The sequence below is a fragment of the Mandrillus leucophaeus genome, unplaced genomic scaffold (assembly GCF_000951045.1).
Source record: "Mandrillus leucophaeus isolate KB7577 unplaced genomic scaffold, Mleu.le_1.0 Scaffold736, whole genome shotgun sequence".
Lineage (NCBI taxonomy): Eukaryota > Metazoa > Chordata > Mammalia > Primates > Cercopithecidae > Mandrillus > Mandrillus leucophaeus.
In genome coordinates, this window is record NW_012107986.1 from 1,239,696 (window position 1) to 1,262,841 (window position 23,146).

At 53.8% G+C, this 23,146-nt stretch overlaps 1 protein-coding gene across 4 annotated transcripts in view; it reads left to right on the top strand.

The window, feature by feature from the left end:
- The window catches only part of TTC7A (tetratricopeptide repeat domain 7A), a 168,338-nt gene that overhangs the window by 110,379 nt on the left and 34,813 nt on the right, over positions 1-23,146 (top strand). For all 4 annotated transcript variants that reach the window (XM_011965760.1, XM_011965762.1, XM_011965758.1 and 1 more), the window contains 4 exons: positions 3,643-3,760; positions 5,276-5,333; positions 5,849-5,921; positions 10,819-10,979. In XM_011965760.1, coding sequence (XP_011821150.1) covers positions 3,643-3,760; positions 5,276-5,333; positions 5,849-5,921; positions 10,819-10,979 — 410 coding nt within the window. The remainder of the gene's footprint in view (positions 1-3,642; positions 3,761-5,275; positions 5,334-5,848; positions 5,922-10,818; positions 10,980-23,146) is intronic.

Here is a 23,146-nt window from a genome sequence, read left to right on the forward strand (position 1 = left end):
AAAAAAAAAAAAAAAAAGCTGACCGGGCGCGTTGACTCATGCCTGTAATCCCAGCACTTTTGGAGACCAATGCAGGTGGATCACCTGAGCTCAGAAGTTCGAGACCACCCAGGGAAACATGGTGAAACCTTGTCTCTACTAAAAATACAAAAAAATTAACCGGTATGGTGGTGTGTGCCTCTAGTTCCAGCTACTTGGGAGGCTGAGGCAGGAGAACCACTTGAACCCCAGAGGCGCAGGTTGCAATGAGCCAAGGTTGCACCACTGCACTCCAGCTTGGGCTACACAGTGAGACTCCATCTCAAAAAAAAAAGCTTATATTATTATATTAAAGCTTATATATATAAAAGAAAGTGTAGAGATATCGTATGAAATATACAGTTATATATCTACATATGTAAATATAAAGATATATGAGTTACAACTGTCAATAATAGTTAATATTTTTTAAAGCACTGCCGTGAGCGTTGCCCTGTCTTATCTCATCCTGTCCTCCCAGCACCTCATCCTGGGAGAGACACTGTTGTTATCCCCGTTTTACAGAAGAGAGAGGCAAGCACAGCAAAACAAAGTGACTTGCCCAAGGTTAGCAAGTGACCAGCCAGGATTTGGACCAGGGTAGTTGGCCCCAGAGCTTGTGTTCTTAGCCGCTAGGCTGCCCTGCCTCTTTGCATGAAGCACCTACTCATGGATGTGGGGCTGATTCCGGAGTTGGGTGGGATTATAGTATCTCAAAACAGAGGTGGCAGAGTCAAATTCTCAAGGGCTTTTGGATTTCCACTCTCGTGACATTATTCTTCCCTTTTGCCAGCTACAGTACCCATGTATATTAATACTGTGTGCTATTGTATTATATATTGTCATACTTAATGGAATTGATCATACTTTTTTTCCTTTCTAATCACTGCTGTGACTCTGCATGCAAAAAGCCTGCCTTGTAGTATGGTAATAGAAATCAAAGTTGTGGCCAGATGTGGTGGGTCACACCTGTAATCCTAGCACTTTAGGAGGCCGAGACAGGAGGATTGCTTGAGCCCAGGAGTTCAAGACCAGCCTGGGCAACATAGTGAGACACCATTTTCTATTTAAAAAAACAAAAAGAAATTAAATTATGTTGGCCATATAGGGAGATGGTACATTAAGCCTTGGGATTTTGATTTGAGGCAAATGCTGACACCATACTTAAGAGACAGTTTTAAACTACGTAGACAATGCTGGCAAGTACTGGAGAAGGAACGCTACTAATCTCGGGGTCAGAGTGGATCACAAATTGGACACACTAAGGATGTATGTCTTCACTTTGTAAAGCTAAAGGGTGATGAGCTCTTTTAATCCAGAATATGATGTATATGAACTGGAGAACAGATACTTTGCCAGTTATTTGCTGAGCCGTGTTCCTGGTACCCTCGCTGCATGGGTTGCAGGAGCTGAAGCTGGCATCTGCTGAGCAGAAGGACATGGCCATGGGAAGAATATGTATTCATGGAGTGCAGCAGGTGTCTGGATTCTTTTTATAACTTGTGCTTGGTGTTTATAAGAAAGCTTGTTCTGTTTGAATGGAGCCTCATAATGCCTGAGGTAGTGTGTGAGATGAGCCTCATCAGCCAGGGGTATATTAGGAAAGAAAGAGGGTGCTATTTGCTTACTTTCCCCTCCCTTGTTGCCTCCTGTTCTACCTCTGCCACCTCCTGGGGTAACTACAGCCATGTGATAAGCTCTTGGAGTTCCAACAGCCCTACGTCAGCACCACACAGTGGGGCCTTAACTAGGGGCCACCTGGTCCTGCCAGCTCCTCAACCAGGCCTAGCACAGGGCCTGGTGCTACAGAAGCCTCAGTGGAGGGCTCTGGGGAGGAGGGAGGAGCAGGGGTCCAACCTGCCATTCTGCAGATGAGGACCTTGAGACACAGAAACTGAGTGTGTTCTTCAAGCCCCACAGCTGTCAGGTGCTGAGCCAGGACTGGAGCCTGTCTGGGGCTTGTCTTCCAGTGCTCTTCTCACCATGTGGCTTTGGCTTCAGGCCCCGGCAGCCCTCCTGAGTCCTGCTGCTGCGTGGCCCAGGAGACAGATCTTAGCATCTATAGCCTTGGGTCCACCCGGCCAGCTGAGGCTGAGCTGTAGACAGCTGTGGGGTTTCCCCAACTATGGCCTTCCATGAACCCTGGGTTCTCAGGCCTATTGGTGTCAAAGGCAGAAACCCAGCTCCCCAGACACCTTCATCCTTTTAGTGGCCAGCCCAGCAATCTGGAAGCAGCCCACTGCCCAGGCTGGCAGCTTGAGCTCGCCCACGAGGTGGCTGGAGGGCTGCTGTGGTCAGCTGAGTCGGGCATGGTGGGCAGACAGCCTCTCCCGCCATCTCCCTGCAGGCCATCATGCAGCTTCCTCGGCTTCTCTGTGCCTTGGTGTTGTTTTCTCCCCTGTGCTCTTCCAGTTTGCACATAGCTCACCCTGGCTAATAGCCTCTGTCTCATGATCTCAGTTCCTAACTCCAAGGAGAGAGAATCCACTGCCCCTCTTCTAGCTGTGGCCAGTGGTCAGGCGCCAAGATACCCAGAGCTGCCCATCTCCTGCTAGGGGGATGGGCCTGAGCAGGGATGAGGGCCAGGCAGGGGCAGCGCTGGCTTTGGGGCCAGGAGCCAGCTTGGGTTTGAATCTCATTCCCTGGTCTCATGACTCTGTGAGCCTCTGGCCAGGAGAGATGCCCATGGCTGGGGGCTTTGATGTCTGGGTGGCCCTGAAGGGTTTGCATATGGCATTCAGTCCCTTGCTGTGGGTCAGCACCAGTCTTAGTGACAGAGGAAGCATCCCTGCCCTCTCTGGAAACTGGCATTTTCAGTGACATGAACTTGGGCACACTACTATACCAGGCATGCCATTTCCTGGGTTGGATGGGAGGAAGGGGGCCTTTTTTGGAGGCATGTGTGCCATGAGTGGGCATGACCAAGGCCCTGGCGTACCCCTACCCCCTAAACCGGCCTGACTCCTGTGGGGACCCAGAGTGTCCCCAGGCCCGCCTTGTGTGTGCCCCTCTCTTTGTGTCCCATGTCATGTGTGATGATGTGTGCACATGTGACCCATACCGGTTGGTCCATTTCCAACTGGAACAGTCCCTCCTGCTCCCAGGACAAAAACAGCCCCAGGCCTTTTTCCCCTGAAAGTTTGAGCTCCTTGTCTCAGAGAGGGAGCGAGCTCATGGACGGGGCCACAGTGGCTGCCTGCCTGCTCCATGGGGCTGGTGACATCCAGCAAGACACGTGTTCCTGAGGCCCAGCCCCAGACCCCTGCCTGCCCCCGCCCTGGCTTCCCTCTCTGCCGAGCAGGACAGGCACAGACACAGGCCCCTACGGAGGCCATGGGAGGAAAGGAGCTGGCCCAGACTGGCCTAGTCTTGGGTTCATGCTCTCAGCAGAACAAGCTCTGGGGAGCTGGGATCTCTGGGGCAAGGGAAGCTTCTCCCTGTGAGATACGTCACTTCCTAACTCCAGGGACAGAGAAGCCACTGCCCCTCTTCGAGCTGTGACCAGTGGTCAGGCGCTGTGACCTTGAGCACAAGCTTCTGTTTCGGGAACAGGTCCAGGGAGCCACTCACCGGTAGAGGAAACTCCAACCCCACCCCCATGACCTCTGTTTCTCCTCTTTGCAGCTGGAGGAAGCAGAGCGCTTTGCCATGATGGTGATCAGCCTCGGAGAGGAAGCCGGGGAGTTCCTCCCCAAGGGCTACCTGGCGCTGGGTCTCACCTATAGCCTGCAGGCCACCGACGGTGAGTGCCAGGCCCCAGGAGGCTGCTGCTTGGGGATGGCTCAGGCTTCCTAACTGCCTCGGAGGTATCTTGTCCTACCAGTGCCCATCCCCTCAGGCCATGCCTCCATAGGCACCCTGCACTCCTCTGGGACAGATGCCCATGTGTGTACACACACACACACGTGCATACACACACTCACGCCCCTCCGACCCATTTCCACTGTTTTGCCCGGACTGTCGCCACCCTCAAACATGCCTTCCTCTCCCCTCTTCATGGACCCAGTTTCTCCCACCCCTCAAGGCCCAGCCCCAGCTCCAGCAAAGCCCATGCTGATCTTCTCTGTGGAACTCCTGCTTCCCGTCTGTAATGCGCCATCAGCCTTCCACCGCACAGTGTCTCCATTCTGGTTCTCATAAGCCTGCCCTTACCCTCAGCACTGCTATGACCTTCTGGAGCCTTTTAAATCCTCCTCAATACATGGCATAGGGCTGGGTACACAGCAGGTGCTTAATAACTACTTGTGCTCGGCTAATGGATTCTGCTCCTTCCTGCCCCACACCTGGCCTTCTCTCGCCAACCCTGCCAGCTCAGCCATGTGTCTCACCCCGTCTATCAGGCAGCCACCTACTTTCATCTCCTGGTAGCTTGCTTGAGGGATGGGGAGTGACGGGCCACCACCCAGACCAAACCTGGAATAGTAATCAGCCCATGCCCACCTCCCCCAAACGCCAGTCGCTGGGAGCGGCAGTCACGGTGACGTAATCAGCCCATGCCCACCTCCCCCAAACGCCAGTTGCTGGGAGCGGCAGTTATGGTGACATCAGGTATAAATGAGCCCTACATAAGGAACACCTGGGTCTGCACATGCTGGTCAAGTGAGGGAGTCATCAGCCCCTTTGTCAAAGTCTACTTTGAGCAAGAACCCTCCTTGTGCCTTTAACTCTACAAATAGTGGTTGTTGTCTAAGCTTTCGAATCTGGGGAGCTCTGACAACTGTCAATGCTTGGTCCTCGCCAGTGGGATTCTGATCAGGTTTGGGAGGGGCCTGGATACAGTCATGTTAAAGCTTCCTGGGTAGTGAGTTAAGTGTGCAGCCAAGGCTAAGAACACCTGCCCTGCTGCATTTAAAATAGGATGCAGTTTACCAGAAAGGTGCCTGGTTTGGGTTCAAACTTCCTAGTGGGTCAGGAAGCCTAGAAAGGTATGTGGCCAGGCAGAGGTGGTAGCCTCTCTCTCAAGATTTGGGCCTCCTGAGTGGGATGCCCATGTCGTGGAACGCTTGTAGGCATTGGCCTTTTAAAGGGTTAAGGTGGTTCAGGTGGTGGAGAATGCAATGCAGTAGAAGCAACTGGCATGCCAAGGAATGTGCTAGAGGCCAGGGCATTGGCCCAGGCTGCCAGAGTTTGAGGTTTGCCAGATGGGGCCCTGGTGGGGCCTTTATCTGCAGAGCTGTGTGCTTTGAGGATGGTGCAGGGCTGGGCCGGCACCCTTCAGTGACCCCTGATGGCTCAGTCTCTGTCCTGTCCCCTGCAGCCACCCTGAAGTCCAAGCAAGATGAATTGCACCGGAAGGCACTGCAGACACTGGAGAGGTGAGTAGGCTCCCACCTGCAGCAGAGACCCCTCTTGCCTTTGGTGGCACATTCACATGCTTTACCTCGTTGGACGCTCTGATCTGGGCAGAACAAACATTTCTATCTCCATTTTACAGATGAGGAAACTGCACACAGCAAGCAGGGATATTCGTTTGGGGTTGGGCGGGCAGCCAAGCCCTGCCCTCAGCTCTGGGGGGGCTCCAGCAGCCACCAGGCTCAGTTCCTGCTCTCCCAGGGCTCAGGGGTCTAAAATGGGAATAGTAACCCATTGCTGTTGTAGTAATTACAGGAGATAAAGCAGGAAAAGCACCTTGCACAGTATCCTATATGTAACAGGGGCTCAAAATGGCATTCGCCTCCTTCTAGCTCCTCCCCAGCCACCCCTCCCACTAAACCCACCCACCCCTCCCACCACCCCGAGCCCTTACAGGGATTTCCTGGCAGATGCTCAGAGCAGCGGGGCCAGCTTCTCTGCCCTGGTGCCTGACTTGTCACTCCCTCTCCCCATACAGGGCTCAGCAGCTGGCACCCGGTGACCCCCAGGTCATCCTCTATGTCTCGCTGCAGCTGGCCCTCGTCCGACAGGTAGGTTGTCCCTGTTCCTAACCCCCGGGTCCCCGGGGATGCTGATCTTCCCCTGGAAACCCAGCTTACCATCTGTGTGACCCTCTGCAAGTGACTTCACCTCCCTGAACTTGTTTCCTTATCTGTCATGTAAGCCCTTTGAGCCCTCATCAGAGGGTCCCAGTGAGGATGAGGTCGGGTAATGTGGGTAAAGCCGTGGCAGATACACAGGAAGGGCGTGTTCTCCGCCTTCACTCCCCCTACGACATTTCAGTGGCCTGAGATGCCGATGAGTGACCACCTGTCACTCATTTGTTTGTATCCTCGCCTTCCACTGCCTTTTCCCCAAGTGTCTTGGGGATAAAGTGGTGGGTTCATGGAGCTGTTGCAGGATGGGCTTTCTCTATGACCCCCAAGCTACTCCTTCACTGTGTGGACACCACCATCAGGCCTTGACCTCTGGGGCCCCATAGGGGCCTCCTGTCTGTTCACTGCCTTAGCTCCAGGACCACCCCCACTATGACTCTGCAGGCAGACCCGCCTTTTCCCCAAGGGTGCTGAGAGAATGTTGGTGTGTCCAGGACTCCCCACCTCAGGTCCTTCAGAGCCTCCTTTATTTCCCGTGGCATCTCAGCCTGCAGGCTGGTACTCTGGGCACACACACACAGCCTCTAAAACAGGACCTCTCAGGTGACTTGACCCTGATGCCTACTGATGCCCCCCACCTGAGTGCCCGGGGATTGCAGACAAGCCTTTGGCTCCCACAGTGCGGTCTTCTCGCCTGCGTCACCCAGGAAATGGGCTGAGCTCCAGGCTGGTGGAGGGAAGCCCACAGAAGCCCATGTACTTGCTGTCAGGTGGAGGGCAGCCCTGCCTGCTGGAGGTGCTGCTGTGTCCCCCATACCAGCTTGGGGAAGCCCTACCTTCTGAGGAGGCAGGCCACAGCAGTCCCATTTTTCACCTGAGGACACCACTGAGGCCAAGCCAGCATAGAACCCAGGCCTCTGATCCACAGCCCACGGAGTCTAGGTACCCCGCTCCCCTGACCCTTTTGGAGATGGGGCCCTGGGAGCGTGCTCACCGGCTGGGGCTTAGTCTTATGGTCAGCTTGGTGAGCTGCGTTCCTCCTGCCTCTGGGGCAAGCCAGGCTCTGCCTTGCGTCAGCCTGACTCCTCCTCTCATCACAGTTACTCTCAGTACTGGGACCCCCTCCCTGTCACCCTATGCCTAGACCCTTATTCCGGCACCTGTGTCTGTCCTGACCTGAATTGTCACTCTGTTTCTGAGGCATTCTGTCTCCCTCTCCAGGTCCTTCCGTCTCAATCATTTTCTCCCCAACAGCCCTGATGCCATTCCGGCTGTTGTTTCTGCTGTCGTTGGCAGCTTCGCTCCCTTCCTCTTGCACCACTCCTCCCCCTGTGACTCCCTCCATCCTCCTCCACCTCTAGGCTGCGCCCCTACCCTGTCCCCACTCCTCACTCCTGACCCCAGGTCCTGGACAGGCACGGGGTACCTCTGTGCCCCTCCGGGAGCATCCCTCCACTCCTAGGAATGCCAACAGAAAGACACCTGACACCACTTTATTTTTAGTTCTCTGTAAAAGAACCAGTGCTTTTCTTGCTAACCAAGGGAATGAGAAACATTTGGTGATGCATTTTTTGACCTGTTCAATTACTGACCCCTCTCTAATGAATAGCATCCATCCTCTTAGAGAGATGGCGGGCCAGGCCAGTGGAGCCTAGCGCCCAGTTTCCTTGGAGACCTCATTTTGGCAGCCTCAGGGAGTTGAGAACTCAAGAACTCCCTGAATGGACAGTCCTAGCCTGCCTGGGTCTCTGAGGCCCCCAGCCGGCCCATCCTGCCCAGAGCACGTCTGGCTGGCCGGCACAGTGATGGCTATGGATTTGGATATGTAGCCCAGGATAATCGGGTCTGCTCTGGCAGAGTCGCCAGCACAGGAGCAGCCTTAGGGCCACCAACAAGCCGAGCCGTGGCCCCAGTGATCTTAGCGTCCTCCTCATATGCTCCTTGACCTATCCACAAAGTAAGGTGTCCAGGGGAGAACTCTGGACCTGGCACTGGTGCCCACAGCCTGCACAGAGGCCAGGCTGGAGACCAACACAAAAGCCAGGCAGACTGGGGACCCAAGGCACCACGAGAAGGGCGGAAGGCTGGGTTTGAGGTTTGGCAAGAAGCAGGACTCTTAAAAAGAGACTCATGAGGTTCCTGCAGGGATGGAGCCCTGACATGGAGAGAGTCACAGGAGCTAACGCAGCTCCCAGGCCTGAGAGCACGGAGGAACAAGTGCCTTCAGGCTGGAAGGAAGGGTCTTTCCTCTTCCTTAGTTTTCTGGCTTTGGGGCTTGAAGAGGGAAACTCACACTTCAGAAGTGTTTGTTCCGCCAGTACTTTGCAAGGCATTTTTTATAGTGTCTCATCTCCATGGACACTGAAATAGGTTTAACCATTATCCTCATTTTGTAGCAGAGAAACTGCAGCTTAGAGAGGTGAGTCTTCTTGCCCTAAGATACCAGCTGGGAAGTGGCAAAGCTGGGAGCCACACCCCAACCTGACCCCAGAGCCTCAGAGCAGGAGAGGGTGTTTATCTGTCAGCCACACATCAGGTTCTTTCCACATCACCGCATGAACATGTTCAGAGCAGAGGGTCTCAGCCATGGGTATGTAGCTGGCAGATTCTCTATCCCAGGGCCAGGCGTTCCCAGCCCTCCACCTTCCAGCCTGCCGCAAGTTTCTCTCCCAAACCTCTCTCCAGACCTGGTCACAGCCTTTCTACAGGGTGCAGAGCCTCAAGCTAAGGGTGCTGCTCAGTGAAACAGCAGTATGTGGGGGAGAGGATTCCCTGCATTCTGGGGAGTCAGGCCAGGTTGAAAGTACTAGGAGTCAGAGATGAGGAGGAGATGGCCAGCTGGGCCCTGCCATGCCCCTGGACCCACAGCACAAGGAGGGCTGGCCTTGACCTGGGACAGCTTTGAGGCCAGGCCCGTCACTCACCAAACACAGGCTTAGCAGCCTGCATAGCTCACACAAGAGCACTTGGCCTGGAGTCAGGACCCCCATCTGAGAGTGCCTGCTCTGCTGCTAACTCGCTCTGCTGCTAACTTGCTCTGCTGCTAACTTGCTCTGCTGTGTGAAAAGAATGGAAGGGATAGAAGATAGCATTTTTGCACGTACATTAGCTCTTTGTACCCTTCTGTGGAAAAGCATATGCCTAATTTGCAGATAAGGGAACTGAATTCAGAGAGAACCAGGGACAAAGGCGAGTGAGCGGCAGCACCAACTCTAGAACCCAGCTCTTGTGTATTCACAGATACAGGACCCCTCCACTGGCCAAAACGAGCAGGATCAATCAGCTCAGATGACAGGCAGCAGGTGGGGGCTGCCCCAGGCAGGGCATGGTGCAGGGGTGCCCAGCAGGGTGCAGGGGCCAAGGACTATGGGGTGTTTTGTAGAGAACGAGGAGATGACATAAGGGGGACAGCGGGCCACCTCAGAGGTCAAATGGGACTGTGTAAGAGGCTGCTGCAGTCACCAGGACTGGCCAACCTCTTTTGAAGAAGAGAGTTTATGTTGGTAACTGCCAGAATTCTTTTTTCTCCTTAATGCTTGTGGAAACATTCCCCAGACCCTGTCAGGGATGCACAGGCCAGGGCCCATGGGGCGGGGAGCTTTTTCTCTGAGGGTAGTAACCTCCACAGCTGAATGTAGATGGGTCTGGGGAACATAGAATCGGAGGCAAGGAGAGGGGCCTCAGGTGTCTCTTGCATCCATGGGACTCTTAGGGCCCATCCTGGGGATGTTGTGTTATGCTGAGAATGGTCTCTTTAGGAAAGGGCTCCTTGAACCTTCCACATCCTCCCATAAGTCCAGCTATGGGCAGAGACCCATCCTGGCAAGGTGGCAGGCAGCCAAGCAGGTGTGTGGTCTCAGCCCTGAAATAGTCCCCATAGGATGTACTGGGGCACCGACTGACCCCATAACCCTGTTACCACTTGCAGGTGGGGCCCTGGCCACAGCTGCAAATCATCCATGCCCTCTGCAGCCAGATCCAGTAGAACATTGGAGTCCTGCCTGCGGGGTTGGCGGGAGCAGTAGAAGGTGCCCTTCCATGCTGCACCAGCCCCTCCTGGGCTCACTGACTGGGCTACTGGAGCAGCTGGGGCCTGCCGTCTTTCATGCAGTGCTCAGAGAAGGGAGGCAGCAAACTCAGGCCAGTGAAAGTTGGGACCTGTGGTGACCCCTGGTCTCCCCACCACATGAAGGAAAGGCTTTCCTGAGGCCACATCCAAATCCAGACCCTTCGAGTATGGCTCTCCTGACCCTGCATAATCTGGCCTCATCCCACCTGTCCAGAACCAGGCTTAATAAATATTTGTTGAATTGAAAATAAAACACAAGACTAGAATCTGGATTCTAGTCCCAGATTCCCACTGTGCCCATGTTAGAGGCCAGTCTCCCCGTCTTCTAGGCACTTGCCTCTGCATACTTCCCTTCCTGTGGTCAAGCTGCACCCCCTACCTGGAGCACCCCGTTTGCATCATCTCCTCCTGGAAAGCAGGGTCTCCTGACACATCAGTAGAACTCCAGTGTGACGTTTCCACACGTGGCTGCCTTGCCCTGTGGCTCCCACTCCTCCCATTTAGGAAGTACTTCGTGGTGGCTGCCCTGGTCCTTTGTGCCACACCACAAACCTGCTCCTCTTTATTCCTGAGTGTGACAGCAGACCCCTCCGCGCCAGGCCATCTGGGGCAGGTGTTTTCTCACAGCAGCATCCCTGCCCCCAGTGCCTGGGGCCCCCTTAAGTTGAGTGTGGGTGCCTTTGTTGACTGGCACCTGGCTTCTGAGTCCCAGGGCAGCATATGCCTGGGGAAGGGCACTAAGCTGGTGGGTTCCTTCGACAGATCTCCAGCGCCATGGAGCAGCTGCAGGAGGCCCTGAAGGTATGCAAGGATGATGCCCACGCCCTCCATCTGCTGGCACTGCTCTTCTCCGCCCAGAAGCACCACCAGCATGCCCTGGATGTTGTCAACATGGCCATCACCGAGCACCCTGAGAACTTCAAGTAAGTGCCCTGAGAACACTCTGGCAGTGGGGGAGCTGGCTGGCCTCTGCAGCAGGTGCCCATGCACACCTGCCCTGCCATGGTGCCAGCCAACACACATGGGGTAAGCACCTGCTGCATGCACAATCCCTGGTAGAGAGACAGGGGGGTGAGGACAGGTGGGGTCAGCAGATAGCTCTGGCGCTCTGCACCAGGAGGTGCCTGGTGGGGAATAGGGTGCACGTGCTGCTCCTCAGCCCCCATGAGGTGGGGTCTGCATGGGCCACAAGGGAGACTGCTTGAATACACATGTTTGAGCTGCTTCTGCCTGCCCTGGGCTCTGCATGAGCCTCAGAATGAAACTAACTTGTGTAAGTTAATCATAGCGCTAACACAGCCAGCCAAGGATGGGATTCTAACACCAGCTAGGCTGGCGGCTGGAGACAGGGGTTACGGCCCTCCAAGGTGATCCTGCTCCTTCATATCTCCCCACCTCCCTCATTTACTGCATCAGCCAGATGCCCCACTTCTTGGAGCAAGGTTTAAGTTGCACTCGGCCTAAGTGGTGGTGGGACGCAGAGGACCTGCTGCCACCCAGCCAGGACACTGGGAACAAGGCCGTGCTGGGCCAACTGAGGCGGGAGGATGTGTTGCTCTGTCGGGGGAGCAAGGGGGAGTCATCTTTTGATTTCTGCCTTCTGCCCCTAAGGGCAGGTGACACTGAGTGTAACAGGCTTTGTTTCTCAGAGTCCTGTGATCCCAGATAAGGGACCTCTGAGTAACCCACTTCCCGCTGTTCCACCTTAGGGCCTGAAGGAAGATGATTTAGAACCAGCCCAAGGCTGTCCCCTGCAGACAGCAAGGAAGAAGCTAGAGTCCTGGCTGCCCTGATAGGTGACTCATGCTGTGTAAATAGGTTCACAAAGGATTAGGAAAAAATTGCTGGGTGATGAAGGGAAGCTTCAGTGGTCCCAGCCTAGGGAGCTTCCCGTCACTGGGCTTTCACCTCCGTCCATCCCCAGCCCATCAGAGGCAGGGCTGACCACAGGGGTGGGTTCAGGTTTTCCTGCACCCTTGGCCTCCTTCAGACGACAGCAGATAGTTCTGCTCGTGGCCTTTGCCAGCATGCGGAGCACTGCTGTTGGTGGCTTCCTCCTCCCCAAAGCTAAAGAGAGGTGCTTTGGGAGTGGCAGTGTTTCCTAAATATAAACCCCATAATGTGCCTCCCTGAAGAGGGGAGCCCCAGTGACCAAGGCCAAGGATAGGTGTTCATCCTGCTGGTCAGCCTGGTCTGCAGCCCCAAGACCCCTGAGCCTTGCCCTGCTTGCCCTGCTTCCCCTAGTCCACACTGACCCCTGCCCCGCCCATTCCCCCTCCATCCTGGCCTAGGCAGGTCCCCGCTGCTCACAGCCAGGTGTCAGCAGAATGGCCAACTCGACACAGCCTGTCTTTTGTGTTCGTGGCTGGCCCTGATTCTGAGCCTTGCCCCAGCAGCATTCAAGAGACTACTAAAGGCCAGGCACAGTGGCTCATGCCTGAATCCCAGCACTTTGGGAGGCCGAAGCAGGTGGATCACCTGAGGTCAGGAGTTCAAGACCAACCTGGCCAACATGGTGAAACCCTATCTCTAATAAAAATACAAAAATTAGCTGGGCGTGATGGCAGGTGCCTGTAATCCCAGCTACTCAGGAGGCTGAGGCAGTAGAATCACATGAACCCGGGCAGCGGAGGTTGCAGTGAGCCGAGATCGCACCACTGCACTCTAGCCTGGGCCACAGAGCGAGACTCGGTCTCAAAAAAAAAAAAAAAAAAAGAGAGAGACTACTAAAAGTCCAGTCACTTCACCCCCAAAGGCCGGTAGCTTAGGAAATCCTAACACAGAGAAAACAGTGTGTGTGGACAAGGGATTAGTTACCCTGTCTCATTAATCACAAGTACAATATAGTAGTACGAGGTAAGAACATTTTATTTTTAATGAGAATTCGCAAAAGATGTAGGTTCCCCACTCCTAGTGCCAGTGCCTTACTTTGATCCGAGCTCCATCCTCGCACCTCTCTGGCAGGGTCTGACCCACTGCCGCTGGCCTGCGTGCCTGTGTGTGTTTCCACTTTAGTTAGGCTTCATCGGAAACTGAAATGGCCAAGCAGAAAGACTTAGAATCCTAGGCTGGGGAAAGGAAAGGGCTCTTCGTCCACCCTGGGTCTGTGGAGCACAGGAGAAGCAAGAGGCCTGGCTCAGCTCGGCATCAGAATTTCCTAATGAAATCTTACTTGGAAACTGAGACTGTGATGCAGGTGGGAGCACCACTGCTCTGATGGAACCAAGGAAGGTGATTCACACCTGCCCAGTTCCAGCTGAGGGGGCCCCTCCATCCCAGCACCTGGCATCTCACCACCCAGCATCTCTTGCTGACTTCTGAACTGATTGCTTTCTACCAGGCTAAAGCGGCTCCCCTGGCCTGCTGTGGGGAGGCTAACTCCCTTTTTTGGAAATCTGGCTGCAGCCCAGGCTGTGTGAGGTATGGCAGAAAATGGGGTCTGCCCAGTGTGGGGGACCCACCCCTGTCTCCCCATCAGCTTCCTTGACCGTCACCCCAGGAGTGCCTCCTGCCTTCATCTTCCCAGGCTCTTGGACTGGGCTAGGAAGCTGTCCATTGCCCTGTGGGCAGTATGTGTGCCCCCGCTGCTGCCCTGCCTCGACACACGCACTTTCCACCCTTCCCTTCCTCCCACGCTCACTCAGGTGCTGACTCCTTCCCCAGGAAGTGTGCCACTCACTGACAGTGTCCTTGGTCAGGGGTTGCCTTGAGGTTGGTGACTGCCCCCAGGTGGCCCAAGGGTGGACATCTGGGTCTCCAAGAACCCCTGGACCTGAACTATGACATTTTGTGCATGCGAGTCTGAGTCCATGGAAATGGCTTTCAGCAGATTCTCAAAGGGAGCCCGACCTCAAAAAAGGTTGAGGAGCCCTGGTGCAGACTGCTGTTTGTCACCGTGCAGGGTAACTGTACCCCTGTCTCTCGTGCTTCCCCAAGGCTTGCAGGGAGCTTCCTGGAGAGCAGTGTTTGCAGGCAGGAACCTCTGCCTTGGGAACAACTCACCCATGCAGACATCACAGAGCAACTGCAAGGGCTTCAGGAGCTGTGGAGGGTGGGGCCTAGGGTCTGCAGGAGGGAGTCAGCTCTGAGGTCAGAGGAAAGTATTCCATGCCCTGAGGGATTCTGAAGGTTCTTCTGCAACCTGTACTCTGCTGTCACTCACAGTAGAGTACGTGTGCTGTGGAGCATTTGGGGATCTGCAGGCCCCGCCCCGAGTAGTGCCTCACTTTCCTCAGTCTGCTTGTGCAGGGCTGTGGGGCTGGGGGGAAGCAGCAGTAGGTTCTTCGTCTTGAGCCACCATGAGCTCCTCACCTCCAGGATCCCGAGGAGCTCTGTTTTGATCCAGCTGGCCCTAAAAGGCTGCAAAACTAATTGGGGGAAAAAAAATTACAGGGACTTTTGGCCTCCAGAATTGTAAGAAAATAAATCTCTGTTGTTTTAAGAAAAAAAAAAAATTGTGTCTCTATATACCATTTATAGAGACATAATACTATCTATACGGCTGGGGTAGGGCTGAGAAATCCACCTACCGCCAAACTATGGTGAGTGACCACAGGGTATGACCATCGTCTCTTTGTAAGTAAGTCAATACTATTCGCCACAGATGAAACCTCAGAGCATAGAAACTCATGGATTAGCAGGAAATGTCACTGAGTCCATTACAGGTCAGGGATCACTGAAAAATGTCATTGCTCTTCGATTGACACTGCACCCTGCTTCCTCAGCTGCTCTCTGCATTTGAGGAGAAGCCGTTTGTGGTTCCAGCTGTTGCCAAGGCAGTTAATTAAACAACCGGTCTGGTAAATATCACTGCGGCAAAACAACAAAAACCAAACTCCCTTTGTCCTGACCTCATCGTCCCCAGCAAGGTCTGTATCCACAGGACGCTTAAAGGCACCTTATAGAGGGCTGTCCCAGTGCCTGAAGCCTATTAGAGGCGTCTCCTTTCAGCCGTCAGTGTTAGAGGCCATCCGTGCATGGGATCCCAGAACCTGCTTCAGGAATGGCAGAAGCTGGCTCGTGCTGGGCATGGGCTTTGCCTGTTTCACCACTTTCAGGGAGGCCTGCCACAGGGGAGGAAACTGGTGGGGGAATGGACCCCTGTCCATGTGAGCTGGTCCTTGTGTGAGAGCCACAGTGAGGTCCCAGCCCTTGAGTCATGTCTGTCACTGGCCTGTGCCACCTGCAGCAACTCACTCCTCTTCCCCTTGCCTCTGTTTGCTCATCTGCCAAAAGACGGACACCTACTCTGTCTTCCTTGGCTTGTGAGGTTTATTGTGAGACTCAGGAGAGGGCACACAGTCGATGGACAGCCGTGTTTGAAAGGTGGCAGTATGGAGGGGAGAGGAGGCTGCCCACCAACAGCATCAGGCTGTATCCTGGGTCCCAAGTGTGGCAGTGCCTGGGGAAGGCCAGATAGGCCAGGAGGTGCAGGCAGCCGAGGCTGGGCCCTGACAGAGGCCGGGAAGGAAGCTCTGGGGAAAGGTTAGTGAGCTCCTTGACGGCACAAGAAGTCACCACTCCCATATAGGCAGACTCTAGGCTCCCGGAGAAAACCCAGCTTTTGTGGAGTCGAACTTTTGAAAAGCTTTCTGACTTCAGGTTAGAAAGCAAAGCGAAGAGGATCTTGATTTCTGTGCTGTGGGATGACCTTTAGTTAGTGGAGCTTGGGTTTAAAAAGGCAAAAAACGTGATGAGGCAGAGACAGCCCCACAGGGACAGCATAAACCTCGCACGGTGGGAACCAGACACCCCAAGCAGCTTCCTGAAATCCTGTGGGCTTCTGACTAAGCCCTGGACACATGTGCCGGCTGGGCTGTCCCCGGCCAAGAGGCCAGGCCCGCAGGGGGCTTCAGGGGGCAGCAGCTCCCTATCCAGGCCTGGGTTCCGGGCCAAGCCGCGGAATGCGAAAGGTCCCGTGCACGCTTGGAGATGCCTGTGCGAGTCCTTTCTTCTCGTTTTGGGTATGAGAGGCAGCTGGGAGGCCCTACCAGGGAGGGGCAGGAATATGGGGTGAAGGGGAACGGGCCACTGATAAGCGTCCTTTCTGAAGCCATGGGCTCCGTGGGGCGATGGTTTTAGGTAACAAATTCCTTGGGCTTTAGTCAGGCCGCTTGTAGTGAAGGTCACCATAGTAACCAAACAAAGTTCCTCGGCTCATGATGGGAGCTTTCCAATAACCAGCCTGTCAGTCACGGCTCCCGTCCCAGGTCTGGCAGTCTGCCAGGCTGGTTTTGAAAGCCCAGGCCGTACATAGGTCAAGGGAAGAACAAACAATTTCCCCTTCCCCTCTCCACAGTGGGCAAGGCCACCTCCTCCCACCCCGCAAACCTCCGTCGGTGGTGGTAGGTCCGCTTGGGAGTTTCTGCTGACCCAGTACCGGTCTCAGGGGACTTGGAAAGTCCTGGGGGAAGCTTTCAGAGCCCGGGAGACCCTCCCCAGTACAGGAACAATATGGGCCTCCCAACAAGCCAGAGCATGTGCCTGTAAACAAATGGAAGCACACAGCCTTCTGCTCAGGAAACCTAGACTGTTTGGAAACTGTTAGAGCTGATAACCAGGCGTTAGCTGGAGCTATACCTTGGCTGACTCTAGCTAAGGCTAACGTTGGAGCTCAAGGGCACCCCTGGGATCTACCTGGCGTACCTCATGTTTTTTTCAGGTGGTGCGTGTGATATATTTCTCATGGTCCATTCCACTGAGCAGGGGGATGAGTCCTGGGGCTTCTGTTAACATTTCTGACTTAAACCCAGTGTGTTTATTTGATTGTTCTTATTAAGGACTTGTAGTATATCAAAAGGATGCTTAGCATAGCAACACTCCAGTGAGGGGCTGGAATCAAAGGTATTAACACAAACATAGTTTATCACTTTGCTGGGTTCATTAAACACGTTTGGCTGCCACAGCCCCTGAGGAGGACACCAGCCATGGGGGAGCCTTGCAGGCCATGTGGCAGAGGGAAGTGTTAAGCCGGTCATCATCACTGGCAGCACCGGATCCTTCCCCAAAGGTCAGTTCCTCATTAGGTAAGCTGAGTTGACATTCACATTTCCCTTCGTGGGTTGGCCCGTGAGAACCTCTGTGGCCTCGCTCTGTGTGACATGTATAGGTGAAAGATAATGGTCATCATTCTCCAGTTAGTGGTCTGCCTGCATTCAGACTTCTAGCGTAGATAACACAGGTCATTTTGTTTGTCTGGGGAAGAGAGGAAAGAAAGGAAAAAGGAAGGAACATAGATATTTTCAGGCCTTGTTTTCAAAAGTGGTGGTAACCCTTTCCTTCTGGTACTTGTTGCTTTCCCTGCTTGCAGCAGGGGCTGGAGGCAGGAATTGTGGCCCAGGGCACATGGTTCTCTGTAGCAGGAGAGGCCCAGCCCCAAGACAAAGCCTTTTTGCCCCTGGGAGAAGGCCCATGCCCACGAAGCAGAGCTGACCTCGCCTTTGCAGTGGGAGATCTTTAGGTCCCTGGAGGTCTGACACAGGGCAGAGAGACCAAGGCATTTGCTTCTTTGTGTCTCAGCCCTGCCTGGGAACCTGCCTTTGTTTCTAAGGTAAGAAGACCTAAGGGTCTTCTTTTGGGAAGTTCTTCCACCCCTGAATGGCCATGAAAAGGCTCTGTGTGGTTTACATTTAAGTCTTTCAAGATCAAGAATTTGTGTTTGGGGATCCTCTCAGGGTAGCTGCAGATAGCTGCAGGGAGGGAAGCCGAGACCTGAAGGCCGGTTGTGTCAGCCCAGAAACAGATAAGAATGCTGTGTGACCCTGCGGCCAGCTGCAGGGTGGGGGCAGCTTGCTCTCAGAGCAGCCCTGGGGTCCTTCACCAGGTCAGGGACAGTCTTTGAAGTAAGGAGGCGCTAACTTCAGGAAACCAAAGCTTTTGAGGCTGTTGATTTTTAAAGCTTCAAAGTGAGATCAGGTTAAATGAATTCATTAAGAGGTGGAAGATCATCATGAGCCTTATAAGATTAGAGGACATGGGTCAGTCTAATCCTCTAGACCCAAGGAAAAATAAATAGTTTTAGGGTTAAGAAGAGCTGCTAAAAAATGTCCCTTCTGTGTTAGGGATTAGTCTCTGGGAAGGTAATAAAACCGGGGCTGACTGTGGCCTGCCCCCTTTCAGGGAGGGTAAGGCCTGTTAGAGTCCTTTAAAAAATCATACCTTCTAGGCTGGGCGCAGTGGCTTTGGGAGGCCAAGGCAGGAAGATCACTTGAAGCTAGGAGTTTGAGAACAACCCTGGCAACATAGCAAGACCTCGTGTGTACAAAAAATTTTAAAAATTAGCCAGGTGTGGTGGCACACACCTGTAGTCCCAACTACTTGGGAGGCTGGGGTGAGAGGATCAGTTGAGCCTAGGAAGTTGAGGCTGCAGTGAGCTGTGATCACACCACTACACTCCAGCTTGGGTGACAGAACTGTCTCTTTAAAAAGGTCCTGAGCAGTGTTGGATTTAACATGGGTGAGAGACCATGTATCTGGGAGACCTAGATCACTCAGCACATCCCCCTGCATCCTGGCCAGGGTCTGGGTGATCACACCTGAATGGGGGTGAGGGGCAGGCTGGCCCCTCTCTCCCACTACAGGCCTTTGTTTCTGCCCTTCCTGCCCATCTTCAGAGGGCCCCCTCAGGTCCACTTTGTCCCCAGAGCCCCTGTACTTCAAAGCTGAACCCCTCAATTGAGTACTAGATTCTGTTCTTCTTGTGTTTCCTAATGCGTTGGATGTCTTGTCTGAGTTTAGAAGTACCTTTGGGGCAGAGACTGGCCTCTCCTCTGCCTGCAACCCCCATGGTAGGGAAACCCCCACTAAGCACAAAACACACTCCAGTGGACCCTCCAGCTGCTAGACAGTGGGAGCTGTTTCGTTTTTTGGAAGGAAGAGAACCATGTGGGGGATTTGGGGATCTCACAGCCAGAGTGCTGTCACACCCCTCACCCAGTTTGGTTGTTTTGGTTTGGTTGCTTTGTTTTTTGGTCTTTACAGCACCCCTGTTTTGAAGATGAAGAAACTAATGTGAAAGTTAGATGATAGCTCAAGATCACGTTGCTGATGAATAGTGGAGCAGAGGCTAGAACCCATGCCGGCTGATTGGCAGGACCGCCCTGGTATACTTGAACTCCAAGAGCTTCAATAACAATGATGCACCCAGTGCTGGTTCCTGCCGGGCACTGCTGTGAGCACCTTGCTGCATTAGTTCTGTAATCCTCTCAGCACCCTAGGAGGGGTAGAAACTGTCATGATTCCCATTTTATGGATAAGGAAACAGAGGACTTAAGTAAGCACCTGCACGTAATGGGGGCTGGGGGACTGAGAATGAAAGTTTGGGCAAACTTGGATTGAACCCTTTCTGAAGTGCCAGCCCCTGCTGGGCCTTTTATGTGCATGATGTCCTGCAGCAGTCCTCAGGGTAAATAGATGCTGTCATTCTCATTTTACAGATAAGAAACTGAAACTCTAGGCTTGGCGCTGTTGCTCATGCCTATAATCCCAGCACTTTAGGATGCCAAGGCGGGCGGATCATTTGAGATCAGGAGTTTGGACCAGCGTGACCAACATAGTGAAACCCCGTCTCTACTAAAAATAAATTTTAAAAAAATTAGTGGGGCGTGGTGGCGCATGCCTGTTGTCCCAGCTACTCAGGAGGCTGAGGCAGGAGAATCGCTTGAACCCAGGAGGCGGAGATTGCAGTGAGCCGAGATCATGCCACTGCACTCCAGCTTGGGCGACAGAGCGAGACTCCATCTCAAAAAAAAAAATAAAAGGGAAGGAAGGAAGGAAGGGGAAGAAGGAAGGAAGAAAGAAAGGAAGAAAGGAAGGAAAGAAACTGAGGATCTGTGACTTGCCCAAGGTCACATGGCTTCAAGGAGGGACACTTTGGTCATCAGACTTGGACCCTGCTTGTCACCACTGAGTCCAGCTTGGTGCAGCCCGGGCTGGGGCCCATTTACTATACAGGCTCTGGCCTCCTGGCCAAGGAATTAGACTTTCCAGAGGCATGGCCTCCTGACTCAGAGAATAGCCTGCTTTTTCACTCAATTATGTGTTTTCTATAAAAATAGAACTCTTCATTAAAACAGCTCAGCACAGCCATCAGCTGCAATTACTAATTACTGTCCTTTTAAGAGATAATACCCCTTTCTATGCATTCACCACACCTGCTGCCACTTCCCGCCCACCCCGCCACCCCCTCTACCCCCACCCCCAACACACAGAGGGTTCCCAGAATGGCCAGGAGCCAGAGGGATCCGGAAGAGCTGCCCAGGGCCCAGTGAACACACATAGGACCAGTAGGACCCAGAAGAATGGAGAGTTTCAGGGACACCCTGCAGCTTTACTTCCTTGGAGCTGCTTGGATCCTGGGAACACCCAGTGTTCCAGGCCTTCGTGAGCCCTTGTAACTCAACTTTCCTTTTCCGTTCTTCAACAGTTTGTTGAGAGCAGGCACCAAGGATACAAAGATAAGAAAGACCTAGTCCCCGCCCACATGAAGGAAGGATCTCGCAGGAAGACAGGTCTGACAACAGCAAAGATGACTGAGAATGACAGCTAACCTCTCTTGAGGGGTGACATGCGCCAGGCACAGGCTCTCTTTCCTTTACTCCTCCCAGCAACCCTCCTGGGCAGTACCATGACTGTCCTGCCTTGCAAATGAATAGGTACCATCAGAGGTGAAGGCACTTCTAGGAAGCAACAGGGCCTGGAAGTATACCCACATCATCTGATGCTAAAGGCCATGTCTCAACTGGGAAGTGGTTCCCTCGTGTACATGGTGGTTACTCTGTTCAAGTGTTCATTGCAGGTGCTGAGTAACTACAGGGAGTTACTTTCAGGAACATGAAAGTAAAAATGTGGACCCGTCGTGCTTGCTGCCCACACAGCCTGTGTGTTTCCCTGCAGCCAGCTCTGCTCTGCCAACTTCCCCTCCCACCAAGAGTGATGTGCTGGGGTGAGCAGCCAGGGCCACAGGAAGGGTGAGGATTGGTGCCCCCAAGTAAGGCGATGGAGATGACCTCTGACCCCAGGACTATGCTTTGCTTAGCCAGAGACACCACAAAAATATCCCCTATTTACAGGATAACTATTTTTTTTTTTTTTTTCGTTTTTGGAAAAGCCATACTAAGGGTCTCACCCTCAGATCTCTTTATAGCGGTGGGAAGAAATTGTTTGTCTTTGCCTTACATGGGAATAGCTCCAAGTCTTAATCCTTCCAACAAATAATTAGCAGTGTGATCCTGCCCTAGGAGTGCAGGCGAGGCGCGGCTAGGAAGAAAAGGAGGAAGAGGAGGCAGATGCCAACATTCTCCTGGGAACCTCCATCATCAGCCCACACTGGAGCGACTGGGGAGATTGGCAAAGCTGGCGGCCTGTGGCACAGCCATTTTCTAACGGGGAACAGAGACACCAGCCTCACTGGTCTCGGTCTTCCTCCACAGAATCAGGGCTGCCCTCGACATACAGACCCCGTGGGCTGAGATGTCCCATGGTTCAGCAGGGGCTGGCTCTGTCAGGTCACCTGAGTGCCTTTCTGTGCCCCTGGATGCTGCATCACGCTTGCAGATGACATGGGAGTCGGCAGGTCCCAGCGGTTAGGATGGTGGGTGAGGGAGCACTGAGCCTGGGTGTGGGGTGGCCGGTGTGGTCTACCAAAGTCTCTGGCAGCATCCTGATGAGGGCGTAAGCACGTAAAGAAGAGAGGGCTTATGTCTGCACTGGGCTCCCCACCCCGACCAGGGCCTGTGTGCCGCATGGCTTGGATGGGCCTGCAGAGAGTACCAGGAATGGGTCACATCTCAGGACCCAGCCATCCTTCCCTAGCCCCAGCAGTGTGACCAAGCACTTGGAGTGTTTACACTGACCCACGCTCCTTCCCCTTTTCCAGAGTGAACACTCACTTTCACATCATCCTTCAATGCCGATGGCATGGCAAGGGCGTATGGCCTGAAAAGACCTCAGTGTTTACTTCACATGGGCTTCTACAGCTTAAACAGGAAAACGCTTGCAAGAGGGGTCACAGCGAGGATGCTTTGTCCAGAGCCCAGTTCCTGTAGCTTTATGGATCTCCTTTCATCCTCTTCCTGTCATAAGCCTGTCTTAGGTCCTAGGAGTGAAGGGCCTAGTTGAACAGGCCAAGAAGCTCGGGGCTTTCTGGGAGCCTTCAGAGGCACCTGGCCTGGAAACTTGCTTCTTGGGATCTGGCCGGCCTGCAGCTTCAAAGCAGGAGTCCCTTCCCTGTGTGCTGGAGAGCTGAATGCAGCTGCTACTGAGAGGTCATCACAGTTCAGCCTGGTGGGAGTTCGTGGGACAGGTGACTTTACTCCTGTTGTACAGGTGTGGGACCTGTGACATGCCCAGCTGGGTGACCACAGAGCTGGGACTTTGGCTTGAGTTTCTGATTCCTGGGCCAGTGTGTATTCACTTTGAGTAACGACACAGTGTGGGGCTTGAGGACAGTACTGTGACCGTTGCTCTTCTGGAATGGCTCTTATTGCAGGGCATAAATGTTGAAAGCTGCTGGATTTCAGTATTCAGGCATTTCGATCAGAGACTCTCCTCAGTGATACTCTTTGGCCTTGCCCAGTGACTGTCTCCTGGGATGGAGGCCCTCCACCCCCACCCCAGTCAGGAGGAGCCAGAAGCTTCCACATCTGGAGCCCACTGTTCCTCCCCAGGTCCTGCTTTCACAGGGAGGAAAACTTTGCTTCTGGACAGTTTGGAATGGAATTGGCCAGCGCTCTGCTTGTCAGCTGTGGGAGTCCGGCCCACACTGCAGCTATGGGGAAGCAAGTAACAGGCTCCAGGACTAGGCAGATACTGTGTGCTCAGCACTGCGCCAGGCACTGGGGAAGGGCAGCGGGGCCCTGCCTGCAGGCACTTGCAGAGCAGCTGGGGACGCACGATGAGGCACAGGACAAGATAAACGGCGGTTTCACCATCTATAGGCCAGGCTGGCTGCACACTGATTCTAGAATGTCTGACATTAAAAATGCTTGAAATGCCAGGTGCAGTGGCTCACACCTGTAATCCCAGCACTTTGGGAGGCCAAGGCGGGTGGATCACCTGAGGTCGGGAGTTCAAGAATAGCCTGACCAACATG